The following is a 14,204-nucleotide window of genomic DNA, read 5'->3' on the forward strand; positions in this document are numbered from 1 at the left end:
TTTTCCACACTGCTTCACAATAAAATCATTCCATCTTCACCCTCCTTAAACCAAAGACTCCTGGCCTATTTCTTCCAGGGGGTAGCTAAATGGAATCGGTTACCCCCAAAACAAATAAACTATTAGAGTAAGAGGAACTCTTGATTTTGAGTGATGTCTATATGCCTAGATTTTTTTTTCCTTTAAATAATGCTTTGACTTGATCCTTGTATTTTGAACAATTTCCAAAATCCTACCATTATTTTAGTAGGGTATCAACTGTTTGAAATACATTTCTAGGCCCAGGATGGAGCTGCTCCTGCCCAAGGTGCCACGTCAGCCAACCGAACTTTCGAGTTCTGTAAATGCCCCCCCGGTGACTAAAAATGCAGCATATTCAGTCGGTCAATTCCCCAACGCCAAGTCAACTATTGGCTATATACTTACTCCCTTGTCCTTGACCTTTCTAAATAAGGGCAGATATGTAAGCCTAGCCGATCATGCTGTGTTTCAGAAGTGATGCCGCTTCTAACACTCTATAAAACTCCTGCTTGCCCAAAACCCCTCAGGGAGAGAGCTCCACTGTTTGTGAGGCTCCGTACTCCCCCAGTCCACGACCGTTCCCCTTTAAATAAAGGACATCAAACTCATTACCTAGCCCTTCTAGTTTTGTCATTTGACACAATCTTTTTAAAAAATCTGATGATTCCCCTCAGCCTGTTAATTCACGCAAATATCACTTTTCAGAGGTCACAGACATTCATTCTCTCAAAAAAATATTTACTGAGCACTTTTTGTGTGTTAAGTATCACACCGGTCAATCAAAGGTGAGTCACTTTACCTACCAGTTTCCTTATCCAGACTAGATAACTCTATGCCCTTCACTTCTAATTTCTTCAACAAGTTCCATGTTGAACTGAACACTCTAACGCAAGGTTATACCCTGTGTGGAAGAAAGCTTTTATGATGAACACATTATTATGTGATGGGAGCTGTGGGCTGAAATGTGGCCTCTCATCAAACAAGCGTAGATACTTGGCCACTTAGCACCTGGTCAGGACCTTAGTTTTCACGTGGGTTGTTTGCTTTTTAACATGTAAGCTGGAGATTATATTTAAAATCAACCAGCTTCAGAACTATCAAATTAGGGAATGAAGTAGGACAATCTGTATGGTACAATTATGGCAGCTTTGGAAAAATGTATCTGCCTATGAACAGGACCATGAAGATCATTTTTAAAAATGAAAAGGAGGGGCACCTGGGTGGCTCAGTTGGTTAAGCGGCCGACTTCGGCTCAGGTCATGATCTCACGGTCCGTGAGTTCGAGCCCCGCGTCAGGCTCTGTGCTGACAGCTCAGAGCCTGGAGCCTGTTTCAGATTCTGTGTCTCCCTCTCTCTGACCCTCCCCCATTCATGCTCTGTCTCTGTCTCAAAAATAAAAATAAACGTTAAAAAAAATAATAATAATAAAAAAAATGAAAAGGATGTGTGAATGTGGTAGGATAATCAGGGTTTTATTCTCTCTTTTTTCTCCTTAAAAATATATTTTTTATTATGTAGTTAGAATATCCTTTTGATATATATTTTTCCTAACTGTAGGGTGAACGGTTAAGCAAATAGTGTTATGCACAAATAATGGCCTATCCATGTACTCATTAGGAAGTTTGTAAAATATTTTTAATAACATGGAAAAATGTTTAAGATATAAAGTCTGTACAAATACTACATGGTTGCAATTGTATAAAAATATAATGCAGAGTAAAAAAAGATTGCAAATAAGGTGCTGTATCTCTGAGTGGTTGAAAAATAGGTAGCATCTTTACTTCTTTCTATATTCTTTAAGTTTATACCTTGGAAAGATCCTGACTGTTTAGGGAGGAAAACAATAAATGTTATTTTTAAAAATATTTTGTGGTACAGAAAAAAATTCCAAGATAGATTAATTCTCTTACCCAGGTTGCATATTCCTTTTTCCAACTGGTACCCAACCGGGCATTTGCAGGTATAGGATCCCTGAGTATTGTTGCACATGGCCAGGGGTGGGCAGGGGTTCAAGAGGCATTCATTCACATCTACAGAGGAGAGAAAACGGGGCCACACTGAACCTGCGGCAGACAGCAGAATCATTACCCAGTGCAGTGAGCACTTCCGAAGGGCCAAATGGCACTGGGTGCAGTTGGGCCCCAGAGATGAGTGGGATGTTGCCCTTGTCCTCAAGGGGCTGTCTATCTACAGGGGATGGAGGACGTCGTGTATATGACCAACTAGAAACAAATCAGGCTTTGAAAGTACAGAGAGAGTAGGAGATCCTGATGGAAGGGAGATTAAGGACTATTTCAGATAACATCTGAACTGGGACTGGAAGGACTTTAACAAGCAGATGGGGGTGGGGTTGCAGCCTGAGGCACCAGCAGCGAAGGCCACAGGCAGGAAAGCATAGGGGTCTTTAGGGAGCTATAGATGGCCCAGTGCAGTAGGGGCATAGGCAGCCCACCGAATGGAGCTGGATCATGGAGACGCATCAACATTATCGTCTGATGTTATTCTGCAGACAACACTTAAGTATGCCAACTCTCAAATAAGCAGGGTTTTTACTTATGAAAAATCTTGCTTTCCTACATTTTGAAGGAAAACAGCATTATTGCCTATCTCAAGGACATACTGTAGTACAGACCACTGGAGACACTTTTCCTCTTACCCATACTGCAGTCATCCCCTTGCCAGGAAGGTGAGCACATGCATCGATACCCACGGCTGCTGGAGTCCACAGAGCATTTCCCATCATGAAGACAAGGGTTAGTGGCACAGCTGTTAACTAAAAACACATTCCAGGAATAAAGCAGTTAATCACATAGGAAATGTAAAAGCAGCTCTAGGTAAATATTTAATTCTCCTGGCTAATATTTGATTTTTGCTTATTTCTGTTTACTTGCCCTGAGAGGTCGCACTACTAAAATAGAACGGGTTCCCGGGAGGTACAGAAGAGACGCTGAGGGACCGGATCCTGGCAGTAGTTTGTGTACGTGCACGTGTGTTAGACAATTGGATCCTTGAATGCAAGAATTGGTTCCAATCCTAATGCTGCTTACAGGTCACTCAGTTCAAGGCTGATGATTATATCGCCTTTGACACTCAGAAAATTCTACTTGAATCTCTGCCAATTTAAAACACACATCGGGGGAGAAGTGGTCCCTGATTAACCATCCTCCCTGCTCCAGGATTCCCCCGTTCCAAAAAAATCTTAAAATATAACTGGGCCTCCACATATGGTGCAATCATTTGGAAAAACAATCGAAGTTGTGCACTGCAGTGCCCTCTCTTTACATAATGTCACTATGAACCCTATCTAATTCATCTAGGCCCTAATAGTGCCCAGGCTTCAGCATCATCTTAGACTCCCGGGGCGGAGACCACAACTCTCTGTTTTGGTATCTATAACTAGCATTGTCATGCTCTAGTTATGTAATAACTGCGTAATAAAGCCTTCTGACACATGCTCAGAGAAGCTGAAACCCACAACATAACTGCATCATTTCCAAGCAGAAAAATTGCTGGAAGAATGAGAAAAGGATGGCAGGAGTCAAGAGTTGTAATGCCAAAAAAATAATCCTGAGAACAAATGAGCTAAACCTAACAATGGTGTTCCTATTTTGCAAGGCTACTTTAAATATACCTAAAACTACCCAAAGAGGCACAGGACATGCATAACCAAACACCATACCATGGATACTGTCATAAAAAATATATTAACAGGAAGTAACAATGTTACTTATTCTCGCCTACAGTTATCATTGTAATGACTACAATCGGCTTTAAGGGAGATTTGTGAATTAGGTTCCATCTGGTATTGGAATAGATTTGGCTGGAAATGAAGCCCTGTGAGTCCTGAAGCAGGGCTCCCAGCTTCCCTGGAGAAGGATCCACCTTTCATTTCCCAGAGGTGTTCAAATCACTGGCACAAAAGAGACACTGATTCGCCTGACATGGGGGGGCTGGTGGCAGGGGTGGTCATGGCCCTCCAGCCCCCAGGCTGACCGTGGCTGATTGGCTGGAACTCAGACACTAACTGAGCTCCCTTGCTCTAGTCACTACAAAGTACTTCTCTTCTTTCTTCTTTCCTTAAGACGTCAAGCTCCAGGGGTGCCTGGGTGGCTCAGTCAGTTAAGCATCCGACTTCGGCTCAGGTCATGATTTCACAGTTCATGAGTTTGAGCCCTGCATCAGGCTCTGTGCTGACAACTCAGAGCCTGGAGCCTACTTCAGATTCTGTGTCTCCCTCTCTCTCTGCCCCTCCCCCACTTGTGTGTGTGCGCGCTCTCTCTCTGTCAAAGATAAATAAGGATTTAAAAAATTAATTTAAAAAAACGAAAATAAAAAAAGATGTCAGGCTTATATAAGCCCTTCGCAGTTTTCCTTTTCTGGATCTGGACAAGCCGAATGTACAAATTTGAACACGACATCGAAAGATATACCATTCTAATTTCTTCTGCCTTTCCTTAAACTATGAAGAATCATGTGAATGGTTTGATTTCCCTCATACCAGCCACTTCAACATGAATATAAAGATAACCTCAAGAGTAATGTCAAGAAGCTCAGGTCACCCTGTCACTATCAGAAAAGGTTAGTTCATCATCCCTTTGCCCGCATTTGTCCACTAGCAACACGTTCTTAGGAAGACCAAGGAGCCCAGCTTCCCTTGAATCAAAAGAAGCCTTCCCAGTGACTGAGAGGCTGGCTGACTGAGAGGCTCAGGGCTCTGACCGGCGGACAGAGCCTACTCATTCCCTGTGTCAGAAAGGCCACCTAAAGCTTCTCGATGCAGTTCTTCCACTGTCCCATCCCACAGCACTGACCCTCTCTGGCCTCACAAGACTTAAAGGCATGCCTGAAAGGCTCTTGCATTTCTGGGAATTATAAGCCACAACGGTGCTACCTACTGATGCCATACACGGCCAATGGCATCCTCACCTCTTCCTTTAGGGAGAGTTAGGTAACTCAGAGGTGAGAAAATTAGGTCATCCATGACATTGTGTTATAAGAGGACAACACAGACACGGAACTATTGCAAATCTGCCACACATTCACAGGCATCCTGAGCCTGTGCGGCTCCGCCTTCTACCTGGAGCTGCCGATGACAGTGCTGTCGGTGACGGTGTGCTGCCCCGAGCAGCGAAGGTAGTAGATCTAGGAGTCAGTACTTGGTCTGTGGAAACGCCTACGGTCTGGGGAGAAGGAGATGTTCCGAGGAAGTGTGAAGCCGGGCTGTTCTCTTCCGTCACACCGAGCCCCGTGGTCGGTCCTTTCGCCGACGTGGGTACACTGGTCAGGGGCACCAACTGGGTGGTAGCATCTACGTGGGCTTGGCTCCTTTCCGTGGTGACAGCACTTTCTGTTGAGATTCGTGGTACTGGAATTTCAGGGCTGGTTGGCAAGAGCTGCTTTCCAGCTGTAGTCTGTACTGTTGTGGGGTCAGCCATCAGGGCTGCTGTGGTTGACGCAGAGCTGGGGGGATGAGAGGTCTCAAGAATGGTGGTTGTCAAAGCTGGAGACATTCGGGCTATGCTGGTGCTTACGGCTGGAAGGGTTTGCTCAGTGGAGGACTCTGTTAAGGCCGAGGGCATAGGGATCCCTGAGGTAGACCTCATTGTTACAGCTTTGGTGGCCTCTGTGGGCAGAGACTCCAGGCTCGGTGGCTTTGACTCTGTAATGACTTTCTCATGGTATGGGTTACTCTGGTTCTTAGGATTTGCTGTTTGACTACTGGGGAGCATTGCCATAGACAATGCCATTGTCGCTGTCTGAACTGGAGTCACAGGCAGGACCAGGGTAGAAGGTGAAGGTGCCAGCGTTGTTTGGGAGGTGGACAGCGAGGCAGGGGTAGATGCTGTCAGGGACGTTGGTGAGGAAGACACAGGTGTGGGTGCATGGGGAGTGGACTGCAGTGGAAGAGTAGAGGCCCCGGTTGATGGTAAGATTGAGGAGAATGACTGGTGGGACTGGGATACTGAGGGCAGGGGCAAAGGGGGTCCCGAAGAAGAAGAAGAAGAAGAAGAAGAAGAAGAAGAAGAAGAAGAAAAAGAAGAAGAAGGAGGAGGAGGAGGAGGAGAAGAAGAGGAAGAAGAGTTGCCAGTCGATCCAGCATCAGCGTCCAGAAGAACCAACGTGTTTGGCATGTTAATGGTGGATGTGTAGGACGGAAGGTTGGCTGTGCGCAGAGCCAGGGACTCAGTGGAAGGCTGGGCGTACTCCCCTTCATAGGATGACACATTACTTCTTTCAGTCTGAGCCTGAGAAGAGGAAGAATAGTCTGAATGTGAAGAGTTTGAGATCTTAGCAGAAGAGGTCGAACTCTCCCTTATGTCCGGGGTTGAACTGTTGTCTACAATGGACAGCAATGCCCGTTCTCCTTTGGTAAAAGTAGAGGAGACATAGGTGTGGTCTGCGTAGTCGCTGGAAGCCTTCTGTTCAAAGTCCGTGCCACTCACTTGACTGTAGCTAATTCCAGTGACTGTAAATGGAAACACCAAAGTTAGGTCAACTAGACATACAAGAAATATCCCAAACACATACTAAACGCTTTCTTTGGAGAGGTGGTTTTCAATGGCGAGCCCTCTGGATGAGCAGTGTGGGAAGGCAGGAACAGGCAGGGTCTGTGCAGAGTATATTTACCCTCCTGGGAGGAGTGTGGGTGGCAGCAATGCAAATGGTAATAAAAGAGAAGTGGGGCCAGGGGCTGAAGAATAGGGAATAGGTCCAAATTCCTTCCACATGCCTTTTTTGATAAAAGCAAACTGGTATCTGAAAAGCTCTTAAGACCCCGACAGAACAATTGTTCTGTCTAAATGGAAAAAGGAAAACCCTCCCCATTTTCCATTCTGTGTAATGATAATGAGATATTTCTTTCCCAGGAGACTGGCCTTGGCCACAACTGGTTGGTCTCCTTTATTCCAAGTATCCTGGTGGACAACACCGTAAGTGCCTTAGCCAAGTGCGTGTGGGGATGGGGTGGGGGGGTGAGAGAACCTAGAAAGTTCTCTTCAGACAGAGCTTGTAAGGTACTTTCTGGGTTGACAGCAAACGTAATCCTTCTAGGACTGTGAGTACGCTGACAGGTGAGCTGAAGGAACGTGGGAAGAGACCCTGCTCCTCACCTCCCAGGGCTGGTGAGGCCGCCAGGGAACCGGAGACCAGGTGGGCGTCAGCAGTCACCGTCACGTTCCCGTGCTGGGTGGCACTCTCGGTTTCTCTGGGCACCACAGAGTGCCCCACTTCTGCAGAACTTGTGCTCGTGTTGGTGAGAGACCGTGACGTGCGCTCTGCAGTCCCCGGGAAAGTAGCTGCAGTGTGCGGGTGGGGAGCCTCAGCAGTCCCCTCCTGCGCGGCAGAACTTCCTCCAGGCTCAGGACCCTCCTCGGTGGCTACAAGGAGATTGAAAGGGGATGGCCAGTCAGTACAGGGGTGCAGCAACACTGTCAGAAGCCTCAGGAATGAGCCTCCCTTCATGCACTAAGTTAGCCGAAGTGCTTCCCTGTGCTTTCCCTGGTCTTTATGTGAAACTCACACGTGGGAAAACGAGATGCGTTGTCCCCCGCCCCACAGATCACAACCACAACCTCAAGAGGCACTGCCGACCAGCATATCCGTTCAGGTGACCTGGATTTATGGGAAGGTTTACCACTTCAGCGAACAGGATCAATATTGTATTTCTGCTCCATGATACATAACAAATAGAGTTTACATCAGGGAAATCGGTGGTGGTGGCAGGGGAGGTGAATACTCAGCAAAAGGCTAACAACCCCTTTGGGGCTTTATACTTTCTGACAAGTCACAGGAGGGAGACCCCCAGGACTCTGAAGGCTTTTTACTTCCTGGTAGGACCAGTGATACCTGAACTGAATGGGGTTTGCCGTTCTTTTAGAGTTTTGGTTTTTCCCCTTAATGCATGGTGGTTGGAGGTAAAGATGGGCTTATTTTCTGTTTTGTGTTATTTTTTTAATGCATTTATTTATTTTCTTGGTGGGGATGGAATAGGGACAGGTGACACATGAAAACATCCTTTTCCTCCTTTCTTGAGTGTATGTTTTATACTATAAGCTCAAAGAATCTAATATTAGATTATCAAATAAACTCTTCTTCTCAGAAATTATGGAAAGGAGGTCTAACTCTTCTTGGCCTAAATACTTCCTAATCTGGATCTATAAGAAAACAAGTTATTTCCCTGGTTCTTATTCCTATTCTCATACCAGACTAGCTCTTTTTTTTTTCTCAAGTTTATTTATTTATTTAAGTAATCTCTACACGCAATGTGGGGCTCGAACTCACGACCTCGAGATCAAGAGTCGCACACTCCTCTGTGCCAGTCAGGTGCCCCCAGACTAGCTCTTGATGGACACACCCCAATGGAAAACAGAGGTAGAGCTGCATGTTAGGTAAGTTCACCTCATGATACGTTTGCATTAACTGACAGACAGGAATGAGTGTGGGGACAGGGATACACAGTGAGCTGGAGCAGCACGGAGACAGGCAGGAGGCAGGTGAGATGTGACTTGACCAGGCTGAAGGGCCTAAGAAACTCATGGGAAGTCCACCAGGAGAGGCTTGAGGGCCGCAAGTTCCCCGGGCTGAGAAAACAAGGCCTGGGGTGGGAGGATTGTAAGACTCTTAAATGGAATTTAGGCGAACCACCACATCAGGCTTCCAGGGTTTAGAAAGTGGAGAATCGTGACCTGAGATGGAGGGGCTGCATCCAAACCCAGAAAAAGGAACAGACCATGAACTCTGAGGGGCTGGATGGCAGAATCAGTTCACTGTGAGTGATTCAGAGCAAATGAGATAAGGCATTTGGCTAACCGACAGCGAGTTGGTTTCAGAAAGGAGGCTATTCCTTATGTAGCTCTTTATAACTGAACGCTGAGACCTGCTCACACTGACATCACAATTTCCATACAAACCAAGGGCACACGCATTATGGAGCAAAGGGTCCTAGCACTGAAGAGATGCACGCGGGAAAGGCACCTGAGCTCCTGGTCTGAGGAGGAGAAACGTTGAGCCCCACATTGTGAGGGTGGAAAATGACTCCTTTTGTTTAGGAGACAGATAATGCATTTTCCATGCACACACACGAAAGAACATAAATATTCTCCACCCATGCATGTGGTATTCTTTCATGACAAGCATATGCTTTTCCATGTCACATCAGTAGTAATAAACGCGAGTTTTCCTCACCAATTAGGATGTTCATATGGGGGAAAGGGAGCTGCTATGATTAGTAGTGGTGGAGAGGTAAGAATGTAAACCTGTTATAACCTTAAATGATCAATTATTGCATTTTTGCTTTAGTCAGTACATGCTTTGCATTGACAAGGTTGCTGAGAATGGTTTATGAAATTGCCCAAAAATGTTATTAAAAAGGACCATCCAAGAAAAAGTTTTCTCAAATTGATAAACTGGACTTCATCAAAATTAAAAACCTTTGTGCTGCAAATGATATTGTCAAGAAAGTGAAAAGAAAATGCACAGAACGGGGGGAAATATCTGCAAATGCTTTATCTGATAAAGGACTAGTGCCCAGACTACAGAAAGAATTCCTAACTACTTTTAAAATGGTCAAAAGAGGGGCACCTGGGTGGCTCAGTCGGTTGAGCGTCCGACTTCGGCTTGGGTTATGATCTCATAGTCTGTGAGTTCGAGCCCCAAGTCGGGCTCTGTGCTGACAGCCCAGAGCCTGGAGCCTTCTTCGGATTCTGTGTCTCCCTCTCTCTCTGACCCTCCCCCATTCATGCTCTGTCTCTCTCTGTCTCAAAAATAAACATTAAAAAAAGTAAAAAAAATGAAAATAAAAATAAAATAAAATGGTCAAAAGATCAGAAAAGACTTTCCCAAAAGTGAAAAGATACACAACATCATTAGTCAGCCAGAAAATGCAAATCAGAACCACTCGTGACACCACTTCACACCCCCCAGGATGACTAGAATCAAAAAAAAGATGAACAACAGGAGGTGAAGAAGCCGAGAAACTAGGATCCCCCATCCTTCCTGGTGGCGGTATAAAGATATAAAGCAGTGCAGCTGCTATGGAAAACAGTTTGACAATTCCTCAAGAAACAGGGCTACCATAGAAGCCAGCCATTCCAACAGAATTTAAAACACATATTCAAAAAATAAAAAATAAAATTAAAAAAAATAGGGGCGCCTGGGTGGCTCAGTCGGTTAAGCGTCCAACTTCAGCTCAGGTCACGATCTCACGGTCTGTGAGTCCGTGAGTTCGAGCCCCGTGTCGGGCTCTGGGCTGATGGCTCAGAGCCTGGAGCCTGCTTACGATTCTGTGTCTCCCTCTCTCTCTGCCCCTCCCCCGTTCATGCTGTCTCTCTCTGTCTCAAAAATAAATAAACGTTAAAAAAAAAATTAAAAAAAATAAATAAATAAATAAAATAAAACACACGTCCACACAAAAACTTGTACTGGAATGTTCACCACGGTACTACTCACAAGAGACGAAAGGTGGGAAAAACCCACATGTGCAATCGTTGACAAAAGGAAAAACGAATGTGGCACATCCGTGCGATGGAACTAGTACTCAGCCACACAAAGGAACGAGGTACTGTCACACGCTACAACATGGACAAACCTCCAATGCACTATGCTAAGTGAAAACCACCACAGGCCACCTATTGTATGATTTCCTCCATAAACTGTCTAGAATAGGCACATCCACAGAGACAGAGAGTTAAGTTAGTGGCTGTCAGAGGCTGGGAGGAGGAGAGAACACAGAGTGACTACTGATGAGCACCGGGTTCCCTTCTCGGAATTAGACAGTAGTGGTGGCCGCGCAACTTTGTAAATACACTAAAATACACTGAATTGTATACTTTAAATGGGCAAATTGCATAGAATGGGGATTATATCTTCATAAAAGCTGATTAGACAAGAGGGAGAGTTGCTCTTGACGAATGCCCGGACTTGGGGTGAACAACCACCCATGAGAAGGTGTAATTTTCACCTTCCAGAAGCTGTGTGATTGAGGAAGGCATGGGGGTGTGGGGTAGGCTACAGGGCGAGGAAGGACATGGACAGAGAAGTCCCTGAGCTGTGTGTGACAGGGGCGGGTGGCAACAGCAGCTCCGGGGAGATGTACCAGAAAAAAAAGAGATATACAGCTAGAAGAATGGCCTGGGAATAGTGACAGCAGAGGGGCCTCTGGAGTGGTCCATTAACGCACGGCCTTACTGTGCCACAGAAGAGCATGAGCCTCGTAAGCCCTTTGCCCTCCGAGTGGTGCAGTTCTGTGAAGTGGAAACTCACTTGAGCACTCACCACGTGCTGCTGAGGAATCCAGGCTTTCTGAGGAGGATGAGGACAAAGACTCGGTGGCCGGCTCAGAGTAGCTCCTGTCGCCCAGTGCTGCGTCACTTCCTCTAGACTGGGACACAGAGGCTGAGAACCGGGTCAGCACTGAGGCGTTCACAACTTCAGGATAGGAAGTGGAGCTTCCTGTCGCATCTGCGAATGTCTTGCTATTGGTCAAGAACCAGCGTGCTGTGCTGGCTCCACTTCTGCCCGACAGGACTGACCTAGACACAGTCTCAGTTTGAGACATGGGACTTCTATCCTCTGCGTCTGAGCTGCTGGCAAGCTGCTCTCCTCCCAAGGCTGTAAGATGTCAAGGAAACAAATGTCATGACATGGATGTGAAAGAGATTCCCCAACAGCTGAGACGTGAGTCTTCTCTAGGGAAAGGTTCCCTTTGCAAGGATCTTGTATGGTATTTATTTTACGTGTAACCTGGCATGCATTTTCATGTTCTAAATAATTATTTCAAAACTCTTCAGTGTCAATAAGATAGCAATACTAAAAATAAGCCCTGGTGAAGAAGGGAGCCTTTAAAGAACAAGTGCAAAGTAGCAGAGCAACTTCTAGGCTGTGGTGTTTTACTCCCTTTCCCCAAAAGTGGTCAAGGGAAGGAATATGTTATGTCCAACAACAAATATGATGTGCCTACCTACAGTGCTTAGTCACATGCATCTTTCCAAAACAGTTCCATTATTAATAAAGATTATTCTAAGTTGCAAGTATAGCAAAAAAAAATAAACTATACGGCATAACCTGAAGCCATGAATTTGGAGGAATATATTTATACCTGTACATTTTATTTGGAAGAATGATCTGTACATAAAATAGCTCCAGCTAGTCTGAAGAGCAGGCCAGCCCTCACCTTGAAGACAATCCCACAGAGCGATAACATGCGATTGACAGTGACTGCTCCAAGGCCAAGCTCTCAGCTCTGCTGTGAACAAGCTACATGCCCGTGCCCTCATTTCTTAAACCCTCTGGGCCTTAGTTTCCTCGTCTATAAAAGAGCAGGAGGAATGATGCCTGTCTGATGAACTTCACAATGTTCGCATAAGGACAAAAATCAAAATGTGATAATGTGGTATACCAGATAAAGGAGATGGTGTTAGCTAAGAACACACTTTATTTATTTTTTGAGATTTAAAATGGTCTTGAAGTGATCTTTTAAGGCAATCCAATAGTTTTTAAAAGTCCATGATAGATCAAGTAAAAATTAAATACTTACTTGGGGAATCATTTTGCCAGAATTCCACTGAGACCCCAGAAGATGTAAGGCCAAATCCATTTTCTGTGGATGGCTCAGTGAATTCCCCATCCCCTGGATTCCTGATTACTCCACTGCCGCTTCTCAGCTCTGCCTCAAAGGGTGAAGAACGGGCTGATACTGAAGTCATGGCAATTTCTGAGTCCTTGGGGGAATGCTCCGTCTCATTTAGAGGTCGTGGACTGCCGGTTAAAGACTGGAGCATCCCTGGGACACCACTGGGGAGCGTGGTGGTAACACGCACACTCTGTGTCCCATTCAGCAAGGTGCTTCGGAGAGTAGTGGAGTTGTTAAGCATCTCAGTGCTTCCAGAAGCTAAAACAGAAGAAAATATGCTTTAAGACTACTCAAGAGTTGAGGGCGCCTGGGTGGCTCAATCAGTTAAGCTTCCGACTTTGGCTCAGGTCATGATTTTGTGGTCTGTGAGTTTGAGCCCTGCGTTGGGCTCTGTGCGGATAGCTCAGAGCCTGGAGCCTGCTTTGGATTCTGTGTCTCCCTCTTTCTCTCTGCCCCTCCCTCACTCATGCTGTCTCTCTCTCTCTTTCAAAAGTAAACAAACATAAAAAAAAACACTTAAAAAAAAGATTACTCAAGGGTTTAAGAAAATCAGGGATGTATCTAGATACAAATAATGTTTATTACATTTTGTTGGATAAATCTAGATAATGTAGACCTAATATAGATAAACACATTTGACACTCTCTCTTTACAGGCTCTGATTCTCACAGAGTTCAGTGAAGAAGCAGTGAGGTCCTTCAAGCACAATGAAAAGCTTCGGCTCTGGCTGAAAGGAAAATGGAACAAAGCCTCTAGACATTCTTTGCCTTGGCTTTTATAGAGGAAGGTAAAAACTTGTACTCTTGAATTCCACCTTATAGATCATGTAGGGAGAGGCCATTGTGATAAGGTACAGGTTTTTGTTTTGTTTTATTTTAGCAATGTAACCCTTTTGTTCAAATGCTATTATAGATTAAAACCCGTACGTAAAAAATGAATAAAAGTAAGGCTGTGGTAGGAGCCCAGCCCCCAGGTCACGATTGGGGAGGCCAGGGCTCCACAGACCACAGTGGGAACAATACTAGCCTAGAGCAATAATTTCTGGCCTTGTCACCATTAAGGGTTCTTTATTATTTCCTACTTCATGGCCACCGTAACCCTTATGTTCTGAAAGACTATAAACTGAACTGCATTTAAGAAGTAACAGAGCTTCTAACCAGCAGGAGATACTCAGTGTTACCCCACTGATTTGATTTAATTCCATCCAAAAGCAAACAAGCTTCATTATCGTAGTTAGCCTCATTGGGCTTTGGACACCGACTCTCAAGCTTACATACTACCCCAGTGGACCACTAGCAAGTCGAAGACTCCAGGCTGGGAACAGTTTTTCTGATGAAAAGGATGGCAGGATGGCAGACACTGGATTAATTTGCCAAGAACCTCAAAAATGGATTGATAGGCCATTTTGGTCAAAATGCGCAGCCTGTTCCACAGGAGTACAGGTGGCTTGCTCATGTCTCCCTTCCACAAAGAACTTTCCAGAGGATACCCTGAGAACTGGCCTCCGGAAGGGCACACTGACATGCTCATTCCAAACAGGAATAAACTGCAGGAA

At 45.3% G+C, this 14,204-nt stretch overlaps 1 protein-coding gene across 1 annotated transcript in view; it reads right to left on the bottom strand.

Annotated features, from left to right (window-relative positions):
* The window catches only part of HEG1 (heart development protein with EGF like domains 1), a 90,436-nt gene that overhangs the window by 39,934 nt on the left and 36,298 nt on the right, over window positions 1-14,204 (bottom strand). The window contains exons 4-9 of the mRNA XM_060639732.3: window positions 12,554-12,907; window positions 11,293-11,628; window positions 7,131-7,397; window positions 5,099-6,487; window positions 2,678-2,794; window positions 1,932-2,051 (exon numbers count right to left, since the gene is read on the bottom strand). Of these exons, the coding sequence (XP_060495715.3) occupies window positions 1,932-2,051; window positions 2,678-2,794; window positions 5,099-6,487; window positions 7,131-7,397; window positions 11,293-11,628; window positions 12,554-12,907 (2,583 nt within the window). The remainder of the gene's footprint in view (window positions 1-1,931; window positions 2,052-2,677; window positions 2,795-5,098; window positions 6,488-7,130; window positions 7,398-11,292; window positions 11,629-12,553; window positions 12,908-14,204) is intronic.

Source organism: Panthera onca, chromosome C2 (assembly GCF_046562875.1).
Source record: "Panthera onca isolate mPanOnc1 chromosome C2, mPanOnc1 haplotype 2, whole genome shotgun sequence".
NCBI lineage: Eukaryota > Metazoa > Chordata > Mammalia > Carnivora > Felidae > Panthera > Panthera onca.